General features: G+C 43.4%; 1 protein-coding gene across 1 annotated transcript in view; it reads right to left on the bottom strand.

The window, feature by feature from the left end:
• The window catches only part of LOC126199485 (O-acyltransferase like protein-like), a 357,891-nt gene that overhangs the window by 96,236 nt on the left and 234,867 nt on the right, over positions 1 to 26,788 (bottom strand). Inside the window, exons 5-6 of the mRNA XM_049936407.1 lie at positions 11,037 to 11,227; positions 3,198 to 3,358 (exon numbers count right to left, since the gene is read on the bottom strand). Of these exons, the coding sequence (XP_049792364.1) occupies positions 3,198 to 3,358; positions 11,037 to 11,227 (352 nt within the window). The remainder of the gene's footprint in view (positions 1 to 3,197; positions 3,359 to 11,036; positions 11,228 to 26,788) is intronic.

Below are 26,788 nucleotides of genomic sequence, written 5' to 3'. Positions count from 1 at the left end.
TGCAGCGCCCTAGACCGCTCGGCTCGCCTGAGATCTTTTACACGGTTAAGTGCATAGATAAAGTAACTATACGTGCAGAACTGAATTAGCAAGAGCTTAATTTAGTCATCCAGAAACTACAATTCTTTGCACAGTTCCTTAACTATCATCTTTCACTCGTCAGATATCAGGTGTGCGAAGCGCACGACGCCTGCAGAGACCCGTTGTCCTTGGTGTACGTGTTGCCGTAATTTCAAGTAGCTGAAAGAGACTGTTGACTGTTTTTTCAGATGGAATGCGTAGTTTAGGATATCTTTTGCGTATATAATATGTGCATGTTGTTAAACGTCTTTGACCTAGACAAAGGAGATTACCATGTCTCCCATTTCAGCTGCGGAGCAAGGGAAGTCCAGTTCTTCTCCCACGGAGCCTTTAATCTTGAACTGATGACAGCACAAACTCAAAACAGAACATCCTATATGGCGGTTATTGCAGATAGTTGAAAATACTTCGTCAAGCAACAGTTTCACACTTAATGGATGAAGTACAGCAACAAACATAATCAATAATTAACGCTCAATGAACGTCAACAGAAAGATAGCCTACACTATTTCATACTGACTGTTCTCTGCACAACCAATAAGACCCAATATCAATAAGTATTTTTATAAACACCCTATATTAAATGCAGAGTATACCGTTGACTTCCGCATTACTCGCAAAGTTTTTGAAATTTAAGTTTCTCAATACAATTTATTCAAAACCAGGCGGAATCAGTATTAGACAATATAGGGAATTCACATTGTCATGAGCACCTTTTCTACGACATATTTATCGATAATCTCTCATGCACCATTCGGTCCTGCATGAGAGTGATGGACAGAACTGAAAATTTCAAGAATCGAGAAATCTGCTCTACAGAATCAAGGCGAACTGAATATCCCTCCGGGAACTTACTAGTACAACCTGGTTGCTAGGCTTACCGTGCACCTTAGTATGTTGAATCTACTGCGCCGGCGTCCATATCGTGCAAAGCGTTAATTCATGGGGAAAATGGCCATTTTTGAGGACATAACAATAGAATTAATTTTTTGAAATATTCTATAAACTTTTGTTTTCGTAGTCAAACCAAGTTGAAAGTAAAAAATGATTAGGGAACTGGCGAAGTTGTATTAACACTACGAATGATTTTATAAAGAACAATTGACATAAACAGGAAATACACAAGTATTTAGCAATCACTGATGCAGAGAAGGCTCTCTGCAGGGTGTTCGGGAAGATGCTGATTGGAGAACCGAACAAAATTGGATACTCAATGTATATAAAACACTTATTCGTAATCTATACAGAAATCAATGACATTAAGAAAGAAGCTAGAAGAGATATCCGACAAGTTTTCCTTCTATATCTTTATTTATTTAATATCTGTTCAAAGTGTGATACAAACAACTAAAACAGGCACCATAGGGATCAAACTTAATGGTAAATCAGTATACTGTATTCGATTTACTGATGATTTAGTAGTATTACCAGATTCTCAAAAAGGGACATGAACTACACGGTAAAATTGGGTCAGATACTTTGGAAAACCACAAACTGATAATAAACACTAACAAGACTAACATAATGGTGATCGATAGATCAACGAGATAAATAATGGCAAATATAAAGATAGAAGTGCGCGAAATGTAAACCACTGTGAAAATCCAATGGAACTTTGCACATATGCGTTGGGCAGTGTCTTTATCATGCCTGTCGATCGCTTCAAGTCGCTCTTTTCAGTTCAGAGCCCAAGGTGATCACGAAGGAATGCCTAAAACAACGCGTCTCCCGGGAAGTATATGGATCTGGTGAGAGATTTCGCCAGAAGCTGTGCAGTCCAGATAACATAAATGTCATGTGCTTCTTTTTTCAAGGCAATTTCCATACACATTCTGCAGGGGCAATGACGACGCTCGTGCAGCTATTACGATGCTAAGTGTTTCATCACCCACAATACAGCCGTTAATTGGCTCACTCCGTTGTTCATCTCTGCTCACATGAACCGCTGGCTACGAAGACAACATTTTGGCACAAACAACGAAAGGCAGACAAGCGTAGAGAATTGGCGGAAAACACAGTCGGCTGCTTTCTCTGACGAGGGTACTGGAAAGTTTGTACAACGCCACGGCAGATGTCTAAGTCGGAGCGGCGACTATTTAGAGAGGTAGCTAGAAGGTGTGGCTAAATGTTGCAAATAAAAGATATTTTATTTTCACTGTGGTTTTCATTTCATGACCGATCGGACTTTACTTTCCGAGGAGCCCTCGTATAAAGCATTTGTTAATTTCTCACTATTGTACGAAGTCCCTTGACAGGTGGAAAGCGAGACACAGTTGTGTTGTGGGCTGCCTACACGGCACATTGCAGGCGATCTGATTCAGCGCTATAAGCAGCGCTGTGTCCGCCCCCCGTAGCTGAGTGGTCAGCGCGACAGAATGTCAATCCTAAGGGTCCGGGTTCGACTCCCGGCTAGGTTGGAGATTTTCTCCGCTCAGAGACTGGGTGTTGTATTGTCATAATCATCATCCTTTCATCCCCATCGACGCGGAAGTCGCCAAAGTGGCGACAAATCGACAGACTTGCACCCAGCGAACTGTCTACCCGACGGGAGGCCCTAGTCACACGACATTTAGCAGCACTGTGACCTACTGGTGATTTCATTCAGTGAGCTGAAAATTACTTCACTGATCGCCTTTCTAGCTGTATATGAAATATACAGTGTAACGGACATTCATTTCTTCGAAAAATTTCTTCACGTGGCACACGAAGTTGCATTTCAGTTTCGATAACTTTATTTCCGATACACATTTTGGGGCAAAACCTCCACCAACTGGGTATTAAACAATCGTACGAGGCTTTCCATCTGGAACTGGCGAAAACCGAATCCGCGAGATTTTATGTTCTTTGTGAACAAAACCTGGACGGTAGTAAAAGAAACTGCGACACTGTAAATTACCATGAGAAAATGCTTCAGTAAAATCTCATGGGTGAATGAAACTTTACTTTTGGGATATCTTCTTTCGGACAAGAATATTCTCTCTGTGAGTTTCGTGACACATTATAATTTTACGATATAAAGCGTGTAATCAAAAGAAGTGCAAAAGCAGAAACACAGTACACTTAGCTTAGAACTAGAATGTAGTATTGTAATAATCAATGTGAAAAAATGCCGTTACCTGAGGTAGCGGTAGATGTACAGGCGCGACAAAGAGACTGGTTTACCAGAGTCCCAGAGGGCCATCAGCTTGAGTGCAACCAGGCAGCCGCTGATGGTGAAGAAGGTGTCCACGATCAGGTGGCCGTTCATGAGGATCGCATCCAGCACGCCTTCGTAGAGCTGCAACAGGCAGGAATAAAACACGTGCGCTGTTTAGCTTTCAAGAAGATATTATTACATTGTTGAATACTTAGCTTATCGTTCTTTTGGGTAAATCGGGATTGGCCAATGTCACTGTTTACAGTAATAGTGTGAAGGACACGGTAGAACTGTGGGTGGTATAACCTCAGCCACAGACAACCAGATTTGATCGTACTGTTATTGAATTCTTGAATGGGCATGAAAATCTGAAATTTACGCCGGTTCCCATACGAAGATTTGTTCAGACTGACATTATGGCATGTGATGATTCACTATCTTTGTCACGTTTCATCTTTTATGACAGGTAATACATTACGATCTTTTTTTCCAGAGTCTCTCTATGTCTTGGCGTTCTACCGTACTTGTGTTACACTGTTTTTAAAATGCACGACAGGAAACTACGAAGCTCGTCGTGATACTAATCAATTTCACTGACTGAAATGGGAAGAGTAACATTACCAACACTTTGAACGAACGTTACAAAACTGGTATTTCATTATTTCTATGAGTATGGGATAAGATGAGGTCACTCTTACTTTCAGCATAGAAAAATCTCATTTCTACAGATGAAGAATGGTGCGAGAAGGGTGCGTCCAACACTGTTGGACCTTCTGAGGAGAAGATCGCAGGAAAGCATGACCAGAGAACGTGATCGTGGTACTTATCAGCATTTTTTGTTTCTTTTGGAAAGTCGAATCATCAGTATAACGGACGTGGGAGCATCATACCAACCGGTCCCACAGGGAGTTGGCGGTAGTGCAGCGACTGCAAGTTAGTGGCGAGTAGAAGAACTCAGGATAATGTTATGCCAAAGAAAGTAGGCACAGGTGTTTCTAGAAGGACTGTATGTTTCTTCGGTTTGGTTATTTTTAGGGCGCAGATACATCTAAAGTCATACGCGCCCTTGTTAGAACCTTAGACCACTAATACTACACGTTGAGCCCAGTCGATGAAAGCAAAGAGAGCTACGAACAAGGACTTTCTCTTGGAGGTAGGTCTACAAAATACGCTGTAGACACAAAAAAGTCGCCGAACTAAAGATTAAATGTCCTTCGCCATATTGCTGAGAAAACGTGTTCGGTGGCCCGCGCGTCGTTCGCTAAAACGGCTGATAACTCAGATGGCAAACGTACTTTAGAACGTAATTGTTGAAAAAAAGGGCATTCACTCAGGAAATGGCGCATCGTCAAAAATTGATGACAATGAGCGCCAAGTGGCTGGGGATCACCACTAAAACAAATGACGATGGCTAAAACTACAGTGCCCAATACGGCTTGAGGGCCGAGAGAAGGTCGGCCAAGCCACTGGGAAAAGTTTGATTCTCCGGATCTTGTTCACATGAGAGAGGACCAGTGGTAATGCCAAAGTGACATCACCTGCTGACAGACGGCAACACGCAGATCATCTGAAGGAACGGAAGAACCTGTGAGCTGAGGCAGAAAGACCGTAGCCTTGGGAGCAGAGTCAGCAGCCTCGTTTCCCGTCAGACCGACGTGACCAGGAACCCACATAAAACATCACAATGGCTACCTCAAAAGTGAGCAAGTGGAAGCTTTCGTAGAACCATTGCACTAAGGGATGGACGGTGTACAGCACACAGAGGCTCTGAAGAGTACTGAGAGAATTGGAGCAGATGACGCAATAAGAAAGCCCCTGTCACCGGACGTACTTCTTGGCCTGATACCGTGCGAAGTGTTCTGCTGTAAATACTGAGCTATGTTCCGGAAGTCTGTACCGAAAAACGTCGATGCCGATGACGATGGCACACCCGATACCACGGTCAGTCCGAGAGCCATCAACGTATACAAATGTACTATCGCTAATTCCGTGCGTGGGTCGAGAAATTTACAGCGATAGATCGATTATGGAGTAGTTTCCTTTGGAAGCGAATGAAGTCCAACGTGAACGCGGGAAAGTAGCGTGATGTTCAGCTGCCGGAGCTATAGTCGAAAGCGAACTCCATGAGGTAATGAGAAGAGGGAGGCGGCAAGGGAGTCATCGAAGAAGGAGGCACAGGATGGGTTGCTGTGCATGGCAGAGAAACGGCATACGTGTCCGCAGAGGAGAATATCACACCGGTATGACAGTGGTAGTTTCGCAGCTTCTGCTTAAAGACCTCCAACTGGCCTAGTGTAAAAGACGCCAGGGGCCAAACGGATTCCATGATGGTAGACTGCAATTAGACGGCGTAAGATGGACGGACGTGCAGATGTATAAGCCAAACAGGCGTAGTCTAGTTCCGGACAGACAAGGGATTGGTGCAAACGCTCGGGGGGTGGTCAGATCCGCTCCCCAGGAAACACCGCTTACAACACGTAGGACATTGAGGGACCGGGTGGAGCGAGCGGCCAGTAAGACACACGAGAGGAACAAGAACGTTTTCTACAAAGCATGAGCCCCAGGAATTTCCTAGTTTTAGTGAAGGGAAGAGCAGCAGGCCCAAGATGTAAAGACAGTGGTAGAAACTCACTTTGACGCCAGAAATTCATACAAACGGTTTTCTCAGGGGAAAAGCGAAAGCCATTGTTGATGATCTACGAGTAAAGGCGATCGAGACATCGCTGAAGACGCCGCTGAAGGAGACAAGTCCGTGGAGAACTACAATACATCGCAAAATAATCGACGAAAAGGGAGCCAGAGATGTCTGGCGGAAGCCAGACCATAACAGGGTTAATGGCTAAAGAAGATGACACTCAAGACAGCCCCGAGACACCCTGCTTTCCTCGATAAAGGTCTCCGGCAAAGTAGAACCCACATGTCATGAAGAAAACAAGGTAGGTGGCCTAGGAAAGCGCACAAAGAGTACAGAGGAAACCAGTCTTGCAGCAGATGTAGTAGCCTTTCTCCAAATCAGAAAACACGGCCAAAGTCTGGTATTTTTGCAGAGAACCGTTCATGACAATGGTTGAAAAAGTGATAAATTGATTAAAAGTAGAACGGCGCGTTCTAAATTCACATTGTGCAGTGGTTAGGATATTTCAAGACTCGAGGCACCATGCCATCCAGGCATGAATCATACGTTCCATCACCTTGCAAACACAGATGGTGAGAGAAATGGTGTAGTAGCTAGAAGGACGGCGTTTGTGCTCACATGGCTTAGGTATGGGTATGACAGTGGCTTCACGCCAGCGTCTGTTCAGATGCAACTGTAAGTATGGAGGAGAAATTGCTTGCCCGCAAGAGAAAGGTGCTGCAACATCTGAATGTGAATATCGTCTTGCCCTTGGGAGTAAGGTCGGGACAAACTGTGAGCATGATTCAGCTCATAGGAAAGGCGGCATTGTAGAATTCACTATTCTGAGAGGAGGAGGATATCACCCGAGCATCCTCCACTCGTTTTCGGTGGAGGAAGGCAGGTTTATTGTGGGTGGAGCTCGAAATCTCTGCAAAATAGGGGCATAACGTGTTGGAGGTAGGATCCACTATGATATCATCTGCTACGGTCATGCCGGAAATTGAGGAATGGACGTCGGTTACAGAGAGTCGTCGTATGTTGGCCAAGACGATGGAAAAGGGAGTGGAACTGTTAACAGTATTAGTAAATGAAAGCCACCTATCGCGAAGAATGCGGTGACACTGTGCACCCAACTATTTATAATAAATATGGTTCGCCGTCGTAGGACGACGGTTAAAAACGAGGGGAGCAAGCTCTGCATACGAACTGCGTCGCTGCACGCCTCAGTCCACCAAGGGACCGGGACACGGCGCGGTAAAGATCGAATGCGAGGAATGGAACGTTCTGCGGCGGTAAGAATAGCATTTGTAACGTATTCGCCCTGGTCATTATAACTGGGGAAATGCTGTTCGTCGAAGGTCGCCAGGGAGGATTAAAGCCTTTAGTCGGCCTTAGAAAGGTGCCAATGGGGTTTACATATAGGTGGGGTAGGAGACAGCACACGGGTAGCACACAGGGAATAATTGCTCGAGTATGCATCAGAGAGAACAGACCACTCGAGACGACTGGCAAGCTGGGTAGTGCAGAACAAGAGGTCCAAATGGGAATAGGTGGGCGTGCAATCAGAAAGGAACATGCCATATTAAGGCAGATGAGCATCAGTTGACTGAGAAGATCAGCCAAGGGGGCATTGTCGGATAGGTTCTGCAAGAGCCGCAAATTGGGTGGTTTGCATCAAAGTCATCGAGTAGCAAAAAGGGGCGAAGGATTTGGTCAATAAGCTGGAGGAAGTCTGCTCGGTAACACTGAATGACGGACGGATGTGGACATTACAAAGAGAAAAGGTGAAGCAAGGAAGGAAAATGCGGACTGCAGAAGCTTGCAGCCGTGTGTTCAGTGAGATGGTTTGAGTATGAGCGCCATTCCGGATGAGCATCATGACTCCGCCATGAGATGGAATGCCGTCTTTGGGGAGGGGGGGGGGGGAAAGTCAGAGTGTACTGGAGAGAAATTCGAGAGGTCAAAGTAGTCGTGAGAGCGCAATTTTGTTTCCTGGAGGTAGGAAACAAGTGCTATTCCAAGAGCAACCACAATTCCTCCATGTTGGATCTAATGGCACGAACGTTCTACTGGAGGAAAGTCATGATGGGGAATGGGAAGGAGGGAAAAATGATGTGCTGTCATCACGAAGACTCGTTGCTACAAGCGCAGAGACTGGAAGATCCTGTTCCATTAGATATACAGAGGCGTCGACACTCTCACTGGATCACCCGCAGTTTTCAGGGCAGAATAATGGTCGGCGGTGCGCACTGGCGAAATGGAGGTTGGAGTAGTGAGGGTATCACGCATTACCCAGCTGAAGAGGATCTCCGAGTCGGGGAAGGAGATCGTTTGCTTTGTTTGATATCTTGGAACTTTTGCGTTTGTCACATGAAAATGCAGATGTTTGTTGATTGGAGAGACGTAAAAACGCGGGAGTAATCCTTATGTCTTTTTAAGTCTGCCGGTTGTGTAGCAGGCAATTTTGCCGCCGATGGCTTGTTGCACACCTGGAGGAGGAGAAGGGGAGGCTACTGAGCGATTTTAAAACCGCAGTGCTGAATTAGGTGTCGCACGTCTGTATGGCCACGTCCGTACTGTAAGTGATATAACGCAGCGACAGGGGAGGCACGTTTTCCTTCACCCAGATTTCCTGGACGACCCTCTTGTCGAAATACACGGTACATTCTAGGGACGAGGCTGCATGGTCGTCATTGCAATTGAGACAGCGGAAGAAGGAGGCGGGCAATCGGCCTCGTGAACATCCGTACGACAAGTAACACATTTGGTCGTGTTTCGACAGGACATTCGAGTGTGGTTGTAACGTTGACAATGGCAGCAACGCAACGGTTTTGAAATGCACAGTTGGACCATCATGACTTCATAGCCCTCTTTGATTTTCGATGGAAGCACTACTTTATGAAACGTGCGAGAAAGAATGCGTGTAAGCGCTAAGGTTGCACCAAACCTATTTCATTACTCGTTGGACTGCGGTGATGAACTGATCAGAGAGGTAATCTTGGATTTTTACCTCGGTCAGACCATGGAGCACCCTAGTGTAAATAGGACCACTTGAAGGATTCAGACTTCGATGGGCATTAACACGAACGGGATAGCCGTGGAGGAGCTGCAAGCAGGTATCGGGCTTGATAATCACAATTGGTCTCCAAAAGCAAAGCGCAATTCCGTAAACGAGAACACTGTTGTACAGGGCCTCGAACTGCATCAACACGTTTCTGAATAATGAACGGATTAAGCGTAGCAAATGACTGATCGTCTCCGGTGTGTGCTACCACGAGGAGACAGAGAACGAAGAAAGAAAGAAAGAAAGGAAGAAGAAACACAGAAACTAATAGGTAATACGTCGAAGCCATTTACTGAGGAACACGCAACATAATAAGAAAGAATAAAGCCTCAAGATAAACTCTGGACTGCTGTACTGCATGAAACGATTGTTGCAGATGAAAAGAAGAGAACCAGATTGCTAATTACCAGGTAAACGCTTTCAGGCATTGGCGCATGAAATACACATAATTTCCAGACGCGGGCTCGACTCCAGTCCACCACCAATAGAGAACTCTGACAATGCCAGGTATTGGTTCTGGCGAAACATCAGAAACATCATTGATAAAACGTCGGCCGAAGGTACGTAGACCAAAGCAAACAGTCAATACGTCAGCAAACGTCCATGTGAACAACAACTTTATTCTACTACTAGCTGAATACCCAGCGTTGCCCCGGTTTGTATATCCTCCATTCTCCTATTTGTCCGTCTCATCCTTCCACCTCTTTCTCCATCTCCTCCTCTCCCACTTTCTATCCATTTGCTCCTCCCATTTCTCTCTGTCCATCACTTCATCTTTTCCTCTTTCCTTTCTCTGTTCCTCTGCCTCTCCCTCTCTCAATCCAACTGTTCCCGTCCCCTCCTCCTCCCCCCTTCTAAGTCAATCTCTTCCTCTCCCTCTATTCCGTCCTCACGCACTCTGTCCTTCTCCTCCTTTTCTCTATGCGTCTCCTCCCACTCCTCTCTTCATTCACCTGCTCCTCTTCCCTTTCTCTCTCCGTTTCCTCTTCCCCTTGTCTTGGTCCAACTCCTCCTCCCCATTTCCCTTCATCTCCCTCTGTCTCTGCTTGTGTCCTCTTCTCTCCTGCCTATCTGTCTGCCTCTTCCATTATCTTTCCATTTCCTCCTTTACTTCTCTCTGTCCATCTCCTCCCCCCCCCCCTTCACCATCTATGTCCATATCTTCCTCCTCCATCCTCCTCTTTTCATTCTTTGTCCATCTCTTCTTTTCTCTCTGTGGCTCTCATCCATTTCCGTCCAATTTCCCCTCCCCCTCGCTCAGTACATCTCATACTCCTTCCCCCTTTCTATCTGTCAATCTCCTCCAGCGTCCTTCAATCTCCACGTTATCGCCACACCCCACAGTATTTCTTTCCATACAGTAAGCAGTATGTGTACCAAGTTTGGTTGAAATTGATCCAAACGTTTAGGTGGAGCTTATTAGCAGTGGGTGTGGCAGCCCACGCACATGTCACATATATTAAACATATATTTGACATGTTACCCACATAGTTCACCAGCATCTCTAGCGAATGACCTTCTCCAGATTCGATTTCACGCTGGTCAATGTTTGTGACGTTATATTTCCTGAACAATGAGTCGTAAAACGATATAATTTTGTACGTACATTCAGCAGCATATGTGGGTACCGTCTGCGATCTATGTCGCGAATATAATAAGTAATAAGGAAGTAATAAGTTCAAACGTCATGCCTGATTAGGCAGTTTTACTTCACGAATGGTGAAAACGTGGTTTACGATAAACTCTTTTTTCCTTTTATCATTTTGTTGGAGTTGTCAACGATAAAAAGTTTTGTAAAGGTTTGAAATTATGTGCAAAGTTTGTTACAGGTCACTAGGTGCCCTCGTTCTCAAATATTGGATGAGTAACACTTCTGTTGCCCACCATCCCCACCTCTTTGATAATTAGGTGACTCTTACCCCCTCTCCCCCAAGCGATTCTTTCCAGACAGTAAATGATATGTTTAGCAAGTTTGGCTGAAATAGGTCCAGTGGTGTAAGAGGAAATGTGGAATATACGTACCCATATATTTGATTCCGAAATATGCATGGATTCAGTTGAAAATCTTCCGTTTCCCGTAGGGTCGACAGTTCCGATACGAGCGTGAAACGGCAAACGCGGCAGCTGGCCGTACTCACCGTCTCGATTTCGTCGGCGTTGACGAGCGGCCCTGATGTGAAGGCGTCGGCGCGGTGCCCGAAGACGACGAGGGCGGAGGTGAGCGCCCGCAGCCCGTCCAGGCAGGAGAGGTGGCCGGCAGGCGGCTCGAAGCGCTCCGTCAGCTGCCGCCAGCCGGACAACACCGACAGCGACTCCGTCCACGGCTCGGCTGCACAGCACCGGCTGTTACTAGCAGCCGTGGGCTAGACCACTAATTACGAGTAATACACTACTGGCCATTAAAATTGCTACACCAAGAAGAAATGCAGATGGTAAACGGGTGTTCATTGGACAAATATATTATACTGGAACTGACATGCGATTGCATTTTAACGCAATTTTGGTGCATAGATCCTGAGAAATCAGTACCCAGAACAACCACCTCTGGCCGTAATAACGCCTTGATACGCCTGGGCATTGAGTCAAACAGAGCTTGGATGGCGTGTACAGGTACAGCTGCCCGTGCAGCTTCAACACGATACCAAAGTTAATCAAGACTATTGACTGGCGTACTGTGACGAGCCAGTTGCTCGGCCACCATTGACCAGACACTTTCAATTGGTGAGAGATCTGGAGAATGTGCTGGCCAGGGCAGCAGTCGAAAATTTTCTGTACCCAGAAAGGCCCGTACAGGACCTGCAACATGTGGTCGTGCATTATCCTGCTGAAATGTAGGGTTTCGCAGGGATCGAATGAAGGGTAGAGCCACGGGTCGTCGTAACACATCTGAAATGTAACGTCCACTGTTCACAGTGCCGTCATTGTGAACAAGAGGTGACCGAGACGTGTAACCAATGGCACCCTATACCATCACGCCGGATGATACGCCAGTATGGCGATGACGAAAACACGCTTCCAGTGTGCGTTCACCGCGATGTCGCCAAACACGGATTCGACTATCATGATGCTACAAACAGAACCTGGATTCATCCGAAACAATGACGTTTTGCCATTCGTCGTTGAGTACACCATCGCAGGCGCTCCTGTCTGTGATGCATCGTCAAGGGTAACCGCAGCCATGGTCTTCGAGCTGATAGTCCGTCCTGCTGCAAACGTCGTCGAACTATTCGTGCAGATAGTTGTTGTCTTGCAAACATCCCCATCTGTTGACTCAGGGATCGAGACGTGGCTGCACGATCCGTTACAGCCATGCGGATAAGATTCCTGTCATCTCGACTGCTAGTAATACGAGGCCGTTGGGATCCAGCACGGCGTTCCGTATTACACTCCTGAACCCACCGATTCCATATTCTGCTAAAAGTCATTGGATCTCGACCAACGTGAGCAGCAATGTCGCGATACGATAAACCGCAATCGCGATAGGCTACAATCCGACCTTTATCAAAGTCGGAAACGAGATGGTACGCTTTTCTCCTCCTTACACGAGGCATCACAACAACGTGTCACCACGCAACGCCGTTCAACTGCTGTTTGCGTATGAGAAATCGGTTGGAAACTTTCTTCATGTCAGCACGTTGTAGGTGTCGCCACCGGCGCCAACCTCGTGTGAATGCTCTGAAAAGCTAATCATTTGCATATCACAGCATCTTCTTCCTGGCGGTTAAATTTCGCGTCTGTAGCATGTCATCTTCGTGGTGTAGCAGTTTGAATGGCCAGTAGTATAGCTTGCAAGTTCCAAGCTGGTAACTCTGTCCCACAGGGCAAAGGAAATTCGAAAACCAAATAGTTATATTTCCATCATATATTCATTATCTTTTAATCTATAGCGTGGTATAATCATTATCAAAGTGTTAGTGCAATGAATCACAGAAATTTAAGAAACGAGATAAAGAGTTAAAGATCGATTATTTGTAACAAGTGGAGGTAAGGCCAGGGTTGAACTAAGTAAGTGAAACAGTTCGATGCCTTCAAACACCACAGAACAAAATCCCACAAATCACTTTCATTAGGTGGGTGAACACGGAGCTCTGATAAGTTGAGAGCGAAAGGAAAGAAAGTGCATTATACAGAAAGCAACAGAAGAGTTAGTAAATGATATTTTCCAAAGAATTATTAAGTTGTTCTCGGAAAAATAGATTCTCTCAAAATTTTGGAGAAAAAAGAAACGAAAACGCTACATTCAGTTCTGTAAAAATAGTCATACTAACAGTAGGCGTTGCAAACGAGCAGTAGTCGGTAAGTAGGGTGGAATGCAAGAAATATTTGGGTGTACATACTGACGAAAACTTGAACTGGAAGGAAATAACCGGCCGGTGTGGCCGAGCGGCTTTAGGCGCTTCAGTCTGGAACCGCGCGACCGCTACGGTCGCAGGTTCTCATCCTGCCTCGGGCATGGATGTGTGTGGTGTCCTTAGGTTAGTTAGGTTTAAGTAGTTCTAAGTTCTAGGGGACTGATGACCTCAGATGTTAAGTCCCATAGTGCTCAGAGCCATTTGAACAATTTTTTTTAAACGAATTATTAGTGAGCTTCTCAAACAATGAAGTTCAGCTAATTTTCTCATCGTATAACTGCTAATTTTGGAAAGAAACGTATCAACCTCCGGACATATTTTGCATATTTGCACTCAATAATATCGCACAGCATAATTTTATGAGGTAACTCATCACTTAGAAATAAAGTTCCCAGTGCACAGAAGCGAGTACTAAGAATACTTTGTGGTGTTTACCCACAATAGTCATGTAAGTACCTCTTCAACGAACTAGGCATTTTCACTCTCCCGTCACAACACATATTTTGCTAATGAAATTCGCCATAAATTATTCAGCACAGTTTGAGAACACAGATGTACATACCTACAACGTTGGAGAGGAAATTGCTATGTCTGACAGGTGGCGAAGATGGACAGATCGTTTTGTTCTACTGACTGATTTCTACTTAAAAATTGGAAGGCCGTTATATATATATATATATATATATATATATATATATATATATATATATATAAAAATGATATTGAATTCCAACATTACCGATGGAGGGCGCCACGAACTTGTAAATTACTTCCGGTGTGGTGTCCGGATACTTTTGATCACATAGTGTAGGTATGGAAAGGGGGGAGGGGTTGGCAAATCTTATAGGTGACAGTATTGTAGGCAGTAGTGGGATCACTCATTGGAAAATTCCTGTAGTAGTTGGTCTTAGAGCTGCACCGTTTTTAGATCTAAGTCAGCTGACAGGTATCTCTACTTACAGGAAGTCTCTCTAACAAAGGAACCACCTTCAGAGAAAGTCAGCCATCTAAGAACTAAAGAAAGTAGCATATTTCATCAAAGTGTAAGAGGCATAAGAGATAAACTGCTTATAGATGTTGACTATGACATTACAGGTATATCAGAGCCCACTTAAATACTGCGATAATTCAGAAGGTTCCTTTACTAGGACACAGATTACATGGCTGTTTTTCAATAAGTTCGTGGCGGACTGGGGAAATGACAATGTACGTAAAACACAGTATTCCATTTGAGCCCCTATATGTATCAAAGCACCGCACTTAAAGGGTATTTGAATTTTGTGCAGGGATATTTGAATTCAGTGAAACTAAACTTTCAATTATGGTTATTTACAGGTCCCCTAGCTCTGGCTTCTGTGCTCAAGATAGAGGGGTTCTTGATTTATTTTTTATGAGGTACCCAACATTAGTTGTATTAAGTGACTTCAATATTAATTTTATATGTGACTGTGCAAGAAACAGGATGTTGGAAGATCTGCTAAATTCATTTAATCTGATTCAGACTGTACTTTTTCCAATCAGGGTGCAGGGGAACATTAGCATAATTATAACCAATATTTTTATTCGTTCTTCTTTACTAGATGGACATCCTGTTAATAAAAAAGGTGAATCGCCTTTCAAACCATGACGTACGAATTTCTAAGGTAAAAGGTTTTTATACTCAAACAATTGTTATATATAAGATGGACCAGAAGACAGAAGATAAAGCAGGAACTGGAAGAGATTAAGACCAACTTCAGGAAAAACAATAGCAGACACTTTTTCTGGAAATTCAAAAAGAGTCTGATTGGATACAAGGGTAGAGAACTGTTTATAAGAGATAAGAAAGGGGAGCTGGCTGTTAGCGCGAAGGACAACTGTCGGAGTTTTGCAGAGCACTTTCACGACCTGCTGAACTGTGAACTACCTGAAGAAGAGCTGGAACTGGAGACTGCACAGAAGAGAGACAGAGAGCCACGCCCTCCAACCAGGGAGGAAGTCGCACATCCCATAAGCGATCTAAAGAATAATAAGTCAACTGGAGAAGATGGTATAGCAGCCGAGATGATAAAGTGGTGAGGCAACAAAGCAATAGACAACATGACCAACATAATTCACCAGATCTGGAGAACAAAGAAGTTGCCAGAAGGATGGAAGAATGCAATTGTAGTACCAATACATATGAAGGGGGATAAGAAAGATGCAAACAACTATAGAGGAATATCGCTTCTAGAGGTCGGATACAAGGCGCTGTCAAAACTATTGCTCAAGAGAGTAGAAGAATAGGTAGAAATTACAGTTGGCGACTACCAAGCGGGATTCAGGAAGGGAAGAGGTTGTATAGAACAGATATTTATCCTGAAGCAACTGGTAGAACATAGGGCCTTAAAAAACAAAAGGACAGTAATAACTTTCGTGGACTTCAGAAAGGCATACGACTCCATCAACAGACAGACTGTTGTTAGGATCCTGAAGAACAGAGGACTTGATGGAACTACACAAGAACTCATAAAAGAAATTCTGACAGACACAAAAGCAAGGGTGAGATTCAGAGGAGCACTGTCAGAAGAATTTGAGATCGAGACTGGTGTTAAACAGGGAGATGGATTGTCACCATTGTTGTTCAACATAGCACTGGACGAAGTGCTCAGGCAGTGGAGAGCAATAAACGAGGAAATGGGAATGCCAAAGACCCATTTGGGGGAGAAAAATGACAACAGGGTTCAAGAGGACTGCCTGCCTTTGCAGACGACATAGCAATAGTGAGACGGAAGAAGATGCAAAGACACAACTCGACAACTTAAGTAAGGTAGCCAGAACGGTAGGACTGAGGATAGCCTATAACAATACAAAGACATTAAATACCACTTCAGACTGGGAAACACCGGAAGGCACTGTAGAAATGGTGGACAAATTTAAATACTGGGAGGATTTATAACAGGAAGGAACAGCAGCAAGGAAGGAATAACAGAGAGGATAAAGAAGATGATGTTGGCCTTCTGCATGACGAGAGAGATATACAGTAAAAAGAATATATTTACAGAGGCAAAGATAAGCCACTACAAGGCAACGGTGAGGAATGCAGTATTATATGCTGCTGAGACGATGACACTAGGAAGAAATGCGGCAGAACAACTTGAGAATGAAGAGAGAAAAATACTGAGAAAAATACTAGGTCCCAAAAGAGGTGGATCTACATCTACATCTACATGACTACTCTGCAATTCACATTTAAGTGCTTGGCAGAGGGTTCATCGAACCACAATCATACTATCTCTCTACCATTCCACTCCCGAACAGCGCGCGGGAAATACGAACACCTAAACCTTTCTGTTCGAGCTCTTATTTTATTTTGATGATCATTACTACCTATGTAGGTTGGGCTCAACAAAATATTTTCGCATTCCGATGAGAAAGTTGGTGACTGAAATTCCGTAAATAGATCTCGCGGCGACGAAAAACGTCTTTGCTTTAATGACTTCCATCCCAACTCGCGTATAATATCTGCCACACTCTCTCCCCTACTACGTGATAATACAAAACGAGCTGCCCTTTTTTGCACCCTTTCAATGTCCTCCGTCAATCCCACCTGGTAAGGATTCCACACCGCGCAGCAATATTCTAACAGAGGACGAACGAGTGTAGTGTAAGCTGCCTCTTTAGTGGACTTGTTGCATCTTCTAAGTGTTCTGCCAATGAAGCGCAACCTTTGGCTCGCCTTCCCCACAATATTATCTATGTGGTCTTTCCAACTGAAGTTGTTCGTAATTTTAACACATAGGTACTTAGTTGAATTGACAGCCTTGAGAAATGTACTATTTATCGAGTAATCGAATTCCAACGGATTTCTTTTGGAACTCATGTGGATCACCTCACACTTTTCGTTATTTAGCGTCAACTGTCACCTGCCACACCATACAGAAATCTTTTCTAAATCGCTTTGCAACTGATACTGGTCTTCGGATGACCTTACTAGACGGTAAATTACAGCATCATCTGCGAACAACCTAAGAGAACTGCTCAGATTGTCACCCAGGTCATTTATATAGATCAGGAACAGCAGAGGTCCCAGAACGCTTCCCTGGGGAACACCTGATGTCACTTCAGTTTTACTCGATGATTTTCCGTCTATTACTACGAACTGCGACCTTCCTGACAGGAAATCACGAATCCAGTCGCACAACTGAGATGATACCCCATAGGCCCGCAGCTTGATTCGAAGTCGCTTGTGAGGAACGGTGTCAAAAGCTTTCCGGAAATCCAGAAATACGGAATCAACCTGAGATCCCCTGTCGATAGCGGCCATTACCTCGTGCGAATAAAGAGCTAGCTGCGTTGCACAAGAACGATGTTTTCTGAAACCATGCTGATTACGTATCAATAGATCGTTCCCTTCGAGGTGATTCATAATGTTTGAAAACAGTATATGCTCCAAAACCTTACTGCAAACCGACGTCAATGATATAGGTCTGTAGTTAGATGGCTTACTCCTACTACCATTCTTAAACACTGGTGCGACCTGCGCCATTTTCCAATCTGTAGATACAGATCTATCGGTGAGCGAGCGGTTGTATATGATTGCTAAGTAGGGAGCTATTGTATCAGCGTAATCTGAAAGGAACCTAATCGGTATACAATCTGGACCTGAAGACTTGCCCGTATCAAGCGATTTGAGTTGCTTCGCAACTTCTATGGTATCTACTTCTAAGAAACTCATGCTAGCAGCTGTTCGTGTTTCAAATTCTGGAATATTCCATTCGTCTTCCCTGGTGAAGGAATTTCGGAAAACTGCGTTCAATAACTCCGCTTTAGCGGCACAGTCGTCGGTAACAGTACCATCGGCACTGCGCAGCGAAGGTATTGACTGCGTCTTGCCGCTTGTGTACTTTACATACGACCAGAATTTCTTCGGATTTTCTACCAAATTTCGAGACAGTGTTTCGTTGTGGAACCTATTAAAGGCATCTCGCATTGAAGTCCGTGCCAAATTTCGCGCGTCTGTAAATTTTAGCGAATCTTCGGGATTTCGCGTTCTTCTGAACTTCGCATGCTTTTTCCGTTGCCTCTGCAACAGCGTTCGGACCTTTTTTGTGTACCATGTGGGATCAGTTCCATCTCTTACCAATTTATGAGGTATGAATCTCTCAATTGCTGTTGCTACTATATCTTTGAATTTGAGCCACATCTCGTCTACATTTGCATAGTCAGTTCGGAAGGAATGGAGATTGTCTCTTAGGAAGGCTTCTAGTGACACTTTATCCGCTTTTTTAAATAGAATTATTTTGCGTTTGTGTCTGGTGGATTTGGAAGAAACGGTATTGAGCCTAGCTGCAACGACCTTGTGATCACTAATCCCTGTATCAGTCATGATGCTGTCTATTAACTCTGGATTGTTTGTGGCTAAGAGGTCAAGTGTGTTTTCGCAACCATTTACAATTCTCGTGGGTTCGTGAACTAACTGCTCGAAATAATTTTCAGAGAAAGCATTTAGGACAATCTCGGAAGATGTTTTCTGCCTACCACCGGTTTTGAACAAGTATTTTTGCCAACATATCGAGGGAAGGTTGAAGTCCCCACCAACTGTAACCGTATGAGTGGGATATTTATTTGTTACGAGACTCAAATGCGAAGAACTGTACCGGAACATGAGAAGAATACCCAGGGAAATCAGACTCGAAAGGGCAAGGTTTGCTGAACGTGTAGTTAGGATGAGTATGGACAGAATACATAGTAAACTTTCATGGAAAGTCCCTGTCCATGTTTAGAATCTTGTTAAATGTCGTTTCTTGTTAACAGACTCTTTTTATGTCGAACTATCACTTACTTTAGATACTGTTCTAATAGTAAAAATGTCAGCATTAAGACTTTTAACAAGATTCTAAACATGGACTTTCCAGTTTCCACGAAAGTTTACTATGTATCTAAACACCCAGAATTCACTAGAACATGAGGGTCACATTATTGCTTTGCTTGGCTATCGGAAGATCTGTGCACGATGGGTACCCCGGATGCTTACCCTGAACAGCATACAGACTTGAAATTTTCCAGGAACTCCTCTCGTTTTACTAGAATGAAGATGACGCCTTTCTCCATTCCACTGTGACAGGAGATGCTTCTGATGAAGACGTTGAAAGAACTGTGAGACTGTGGTTGCGGAAACAAGTGTGCCGACTTCTTCCGTGACGGCTTCAGAAAACTTGTTCATCGTTGGCAGAAATGTATACAATTGGCTGGTGATTTTGTGGAAAAGTGAATATTGGTAATTAAAGATCACATTCTAAGGATTATTTCTGCGGTTGAAATATTAACTTACTCCCAAGAATAAACAGCTTTCCCTCGGTTAATATTTGGTAGAAATCCAATCTGCATTTGGATCGCTTCTCCTTGATTCTCGTGCAGAAAGGCGTGCAATAGGCTGCTGCATCCACTTTCAGTGAGCTATCTCAAGAATTCAAATATATTACCAGTATTCCATATGCTTTCAAATATAAACTGAAGAGTTTCCCCATGTGTCGCTCCTTCTATTCTGTAGAGGATTTCCTTGAAGAATAAAGATAATATCTATGTTTACTGTTCACTGCGTTCATATGAACTTATAGCATGTAGTGTTTTTAGGATTCATAGACATTTTATTTTACGTATTATTAGTTTTCTGTTGTAATTTTATGTGCTGATACGTTCTATGACCAAAGAGGTTAGTTCCTCAATTTGGTCATACAGAACTAGACGAATAAAATAAAAAAATAAACTGATAAATAAACATGGAACTGAGAATGTGATAGATGATCGGATGATAATATTTTTACTGGAACTGCCAGTTTTATCTTAAGCTCAAAACTTTTTAAAATTTTCCTATAGAATTTGAACTGTATTTCGTGTCTGAACTATCTATATGAATACTTCGGTCTTTGATCCACTCATACAGGCAGCCTGCTTCATGATGTGTTTCTTCTTCCTTTTCTACCTTAACTTTAAATGGTGGTCTAGTGAATAAACGTGTTTTTAAGTGGTATGCCATGGTTGCAGTTATCTTTATGTTCTGTCAGCAGTGACGAACTGCGACGCCAGTGATGTGCGTAACGATTATGCTCCACAAGCCTCGTATTAGTGACCGTGTCATCCCATCCCATCAACGTAACTAATCTGCATTCGCCGCTAACCTCGTAAGCTCTGTTCTGTGAAGCGCGTCAACTAGCGAGAGGGATTGCTCTGGAATAGCCCGTTGGTACCTAGCGTTTGCCTTTCCACTTCAAGTTCGTTAAAGGTAAGCTGCTTGCAGATGTCTAGATCATCAGTCCAGTCATTTTCACTGCAGCTCACAGATGTAACGTGAGACAGAATAACATTAAATGCAAAAGTTTAGAGCTAGGCGCCACCAGCAGCTACGAATACTAATTGAAATTTCAAATTACTGCCGTCATAACTACTATGTCTTCCACAAAGCATTTCCGAAAATTATATTTATACCATAAGGTATATTTATTTCAGTAAGGCATGAATTTGTTGTGAGTACCACTTTTGGATGTCTGTGGCATTGTCTGCCAGCAGGAGGAAAAAGTAAACAATTATTTAGTACCAAACTCAATGCTACGTGGGTGTTCTGATTGCATAGATCAACAGCAATAGAAATGTAAACACCATTTAGAGGTCACAGACTACTTTTCTACTCGTAATTATATTGCATATATTCGCAATAAACCTAACGATAAAATATGGTGCACTGGAAGCTAACAAGAACCGACAACATTGTAGAAGAAATTCCATTACTCAGCAAAAGACAACACTGAAACGAGAGAGGCTCACCGTCCTTGACAAGCAAAATGACAGAACAAGAAACGGCCTGCCACACAGTTCACGAATTTATTGAGAATAATCAAACCGTTCCGTAGCACCAGAGGACAGAAGAAGCCCGCACACGTAACACAAAGAATAAACTCGGTAGGAACTACGCCAAAATCATAGAAACTGACAAGGGAAATACAAATTTAATCTTGAAAGAATCACCACAAATAGAAAGCACTTTACACTGTTTTGAAGCCGAAAATGTAATAGCAGTTCCTAATGATCCTTCATAAAGAATCTGAAGGTGAATTAAATACGCTAAGGTGACAAAAGTTATGGGGTACCTCCCAATGTCGTATCGGACCTCCTCCAGCCTGTCGTACTGCAGCAACTCGACGTGACATGGACTCGACAAGTCGTTGAAAGTCCCCTACACAAATACTGAGCCATTCTTCGTCTACAGCCGTCAATAGTTGTGAAAGTGTTGTAGGTGCACGATGTTAGGCCCGACCTGACCTCTCGACTATGTCCCATGAATGTTCGATGGGCCTCATGTCGGGCGATCTGGGTGGCCAAACCATTGGCTCGAACTGTCCAGAATGCTCTTCAAACCAATTGTGAATTGTTGTGGGCTCGTGACATGGTGAATTATCATCCACAAGAATTACGTGGATATTTGGGGACATGAAGTCTATGAATAGCTGCAAATGATCGCCAAATAGTGGAGTATAACCATTTAAAGTCAATGATCGGTTTATTTGGACCAGTGGATTCAGTCCATTGCATGTCACCACAGCCCACATCATTAAGGAGCACCACCAGATTGCACAGTGCCTTGTTAACAACTTGGGTTCATCGCTTCATGGGGTGCGCACCATACTAGATCCCTACCATCAACTCTTACCAACCGCAAGCAGTAATCATCTGACCAGGCCACAGTTTTCCAGTCGTCTGGGGTCCAACCGATATGGTCACGAGCTCAGGAAGCGTGCTGCAGGCTATATCGTGTTGTTAGCGAAGGCACTTGCTGCGGTAGTCTGGTTCCATAGCCCCTAAACTCTAGATTTCTCCGCACTCTCCTAACGGATACGTTTCTCATACTTCGCACATTGATTTCTGCAGTTAGTTCAAGCAATGTAGCTGTTATGTTAGCACTGATAAATCTACGTAAATGCCGCTGCTCTCAGTCGTTTAGTGAAGGCTGTCAGAAACTGCGTGGTCCGTCTTGAGAGGTAGTGCTTGAAATGTAATATTCTCGGCAAACTTTTGACCCCTGTGGATCTCGGAATATTGAGTTCCTTAACAGTTTCCGATATGGACTGTCCCGTGCGTTTAGCTCCAACTACTGTTCCGCGTTGGAAGTCTGTTAATTCCTGTCTTGCGTCCATAATCAAATTTAAAAGCGTTTCACACGAATCACCTGAGTGCAAATGACAGCATTTGCCTTGCCCCTTTATACCTTGTGCACGCGATACTACCGCCGTCTGTATACGTGCATAAATCTGTACCATGACTTATTCACCTCAGTGTATATCTGAAATAAAGATATACAGTACTTCAAAAAATTCCGATCTTCAAGCTTTGCCAACTCAGGAAAATATTGTTGTCTGGAAATTCTTCGAATATTAATTTAAATGAGAGTGTTAAGAAGTCTGTCTATAAAATATTTGTCTGGAGCATAGCCTTGTACGGAAGCGAAACGAGGATGATGAACAGACGAGAAGAAAATTATGACAAGTCCATCTATAGTAGAATGTTAGACATCAGATGGGTAAAGAGAATAATAATGAGGACGTGCTGAATCGAACCGAGAAAAATACATTTATGGCCCAGCTTGACTAAAAGAAGAGATCATTTGATAGAAAATATCCTGAGACTTCAAGAAATCATCAATCTGCAAATGAACGGAAGTGTCCAGCGTAAAAACTGAAGAGGGACACTAGAGCTTCATTGAAGTAATCAAGTTCAAATGGTTGTATGATTTCACACTCATGCAGGGGATTGCAGAGAATACGCCACTGTGAAGACTCGCATTAAACCAGTACGCCGATTAAATACAACAGCGAGAAATAACTGTTGATACTAGCACCAAATGTCGATTCTCTGCTAGAATTCCTATATTCGGGAATAATTTTCTGGCGCTACAACCGTACTGTATACAAAGGCATTAGTCTACGAATAGCCTCACGGATCTTTCGATGCATTTATAAAAGGTGATTCCGTGATGATCTTACAAACTTTCAGGGATAATTAGAACGATAAATATATAAATTTGAGGTAATGGACGTGGGCTCGGAAACAACCTAGTTGATAAGCGATAGTCGTACTGATACCTGCTGCAAGCTCTTCGCTTTCCATGTTTTCTGAGGAGGCAGTATGGAAAAAAACGAGAAAAAAAATGTCAAGTAAACATGGGCTCTAAAATGCATAGCTTAAGAGCTGTGAGGACTTATTCATCGATGCTACTCTGAAACACATCTCCTCTACTGAACAACTGCTCATAACTCTTGACGTAGCCCATGGTTATTGAACATTCGTTTCTTGTTCTGGTCCATACTACCTGTTCCCAAAACAGGGAAATTAAAGAGCTTGAAGTAATAGGAGAGGAATCAGAATGATTTTCGCTTACAACCCTAGACTATGTGGTTGATGAGAAACTGAAGAAGGTATGCACCACTTCATTTTGGCTTATGTGGCGGCATATTAGGATAGTCTGACATGGGATGTCAGTGTGTCTACCAGGACTGACAATGTTTTCCTGCAAAACAAAGAAAATAATAATTACGTAATTTTAATTCTAAGAGGTGATAATTAAAACACTATGAGTACATCACGTATTGCCAGCTACGCCCTTTGGTGGAATGTCGCACGAGAACATCCAATCCTTCTCAGAAAGGGCATCGTTTCAGTTGAGATCTGTGTCTCTGCGAGAACTGGTAATTTATTAATGTCAATAGATATGGAATCACACCATCGCTTGTATTGATTAACATATAGACGAGTGTCAGCAACACGAAGAACCGATTTTATTTAGCAAACGCACAACAGTCCTAACCTTGCCGTAGTTTTTTCAAACACATAGTGAAACGACTGCCCGTAACTGGACAACTGAAAAGGATACAAACAGTTGATTCATCGGGAAATCTTAAGATGACACATTGAAATGCCTAATTTCCCACCATATTGTACACCTAGCATGCACCATAAGAACGGTAGTGAGTGACGTTAACGTTTTCCGATCGCATTAAGAAACTTTTCACGCACTGGATTCATGACTGAATCGAATAGAAAGTAAGTGAGTGAGTATCAAATTGCACTCCGATATTCGCCGTAGAGAAGATTGTACAGCAGGTGTAAGGAGTGTCTAGACTGGCTACCAGAGAAACGGCAAGGAATTTCTTGGTGCGCATTCGGAATGGCACGGCACCAGACTTAACTCGCGGCGGCTGAAGATTCGAAAGCTTGAGCGTAGCGTCCTGATGAGCTTTATTCAGCAGCGAAAATAAAGTTACGCGGCGAGACGTCTTTGGAATCTAATTTACTCCCGTAACTTAAGAATCTGCCGCTAGGGGAATTCCTACTGCGGCGTTCGTTCCTGACGGCCCCATCCACTTGATGTGGAACACAAACACTCTCACAGAAAAAAGAAGACAGAACCTATCTTCAGTGATAATCGTTAATCCATACATATGCCAATATCTATATCTGTTTCCGCAGAACGCCATTTCTCGCAGTGACTGACATCGTACTTACTGCAGAATAAAACACTGTTACCTTGTGTCTGAAGAAGGCTCAGTTTTGTGTCAGGTTTTGCTTGAACGCTCTGCAACCTATAGTGCGATTCAGATCAGTGGGCACCTGACATTTACCCACCCAGAGTAGCGACATAGTCGCGACATGTACTGTCTGCAGACACCCATCACATAGCTCCGACCACAGCTGCCTTAAAAATAGTTTCAAACTCTCTATCTCCTACAGAACTCACGTAAAAAAATCTGAAATTAACTTACAGTACAATCTCTGTATTTGTCAACGAGCAATAATATGAAGATTAAAATCATGTGACACTATAATCTGTATGAAGTTTTTTTATTTCCTTTCCTCATGGGCTATATTTGAAATGAGTAAATGAATAAATTTTAACAGTAAGTGTGTTGTTGTTATTAGGGGTTTGAAAGCTGTAAAAGAGACGTCCTCAGAATAGATGTATTACCCATACTCGCAAAGTGGCACTGCACAAAGCTCTTATGAAACAATGTTGCCAATTCTTGTGAGTTCCATATCCTAGAAAGCTCTGTATTTTGAGTTCACTGTAGAGTTGAAATATTCATATGTGGATAATGTCTCTAGCAGGTATTGTATTACGCTATACGCTACACGTAGACTGCCGCAAAGGCCAGCAGCGGACGTAGCAAAATTTCATCCACACTGCCAGGCCAGATGAGGCCAATTCACCTTAGCAAAAAATTTGTAAATCACTTGGAATGAAGTTATTTTATCTCATCCTTGTAAACACAATTCGCTTATAGGACTTAATTATGGAAAACAAGGAAACTAGGATCCCTTTCACGTACATCGGGTCTCAGTGTAACATGTGAAGTCATCATGCCATGAGGATGCCGACTGCTAGAGGTTAGTTATCTCACAACGAGGATTTCAAACCAAAACTAATTGTAAACAGTAGGTGCACTACAAACGAAAAGTAAGGAACGATCACGTATGCAACATACAACTTACAGGGTAGGCGAGTAGAATTGCATTCGCAGCTATATAGTAATCAGTGTGTGCGTAAATGACAAAATGTGCAGAGGTGTGACGCAGTGTGACTTCCACCTTCACCTGCCTCAAAGCTTCGGACATTCTATTAGTCTCAGAATCCTCACTCCCAACATAACTTTCACACTTTTCTATTACGGGTGTCTGTTGTATGTGTAAATGTCAAACAGTGGCCTTTTGTATTTCCTGATATTAGATCGTGAGATTGCGGTAGTCTCTGTTGGTTCCTAGAAAACGTCGAACAAATTATTGTATCCGATTTACTATAAGCAGGGGTCAACTCAATCAAGTTCGCCTCCTTAGATGAGAGGTAAGCGCGGCTGACTGTCATACAGCAGGCCCTGGTTCGATTCCCGACCAGGTCGGAGATTTTCTCCACACTGGGACCTGCTGTTGTCTTGCCCTCATCATTATTTCATCACCGTCGAAACGCAAGTCGCACAGTGTGGTGCCTACTGAAAAGATTTCCAAGCCGGCAGCCGAACTTCCCCTGCTGAGGTTTCGCAGCTATCACTGCCATACGATCACTTCACAACTCAGTCAAGAAATACAACGCAATGCGTAATATTGCAAGAAATCTGCAGCTGGTAGAACTGTAAGTAGCCAAAACTGTGACCATGGCTAAACAGGTGAAATGTCATCAATCCAAGGTCGCTTTTAAAACCGGCGTTTATCGACAGTATGTTTAATCAAAAAGCCACAAATGACGAAGATTGTCTTACAAACAAGCCATCCAAAGATACGTTGCACTAAACATACGGGAGCTTGTGGCCGCCGAAGGCCATACTACGTCAGGCCGGAAGCTCTGCTGTCTCCACCGTCAGCGTCATAGCAGTGAACTTGTTAAGGTCCTCATATGGGTGCTTGTATGAAGTACTAAATTAATGGACCGGACGTTTCACAGAAATACAATAACACTGTTGCAGTAATGGGATTTTACACTTAGCGTTTGCTGCACTGGAGGTAATACTCATAGGCCTAGAGTAAAAAACGCAAGAGAT

The sequence above is a fragment of the Schistocerca nitens genome, chromosome 8 (genome assembly GCF_023898315.1).
Source record: "Schistocerca nitens isolate TAMUIC-IGC-003100 chromosome 8, iqSchNite1.1, whole genome shotgun sequence".
Classification (NCBI taxonomy): Eukaryota; Metazoa; Arthropoda; class Insecta; order Orthoptera; family Acrididae; genus Schistocerca; species Schistocerca nitens.
The sequence above is the reverse complement of the archived record's forward strand: the minus strand, read 5'-3'. Positions and strand labels throughout refer to the sequence as shown.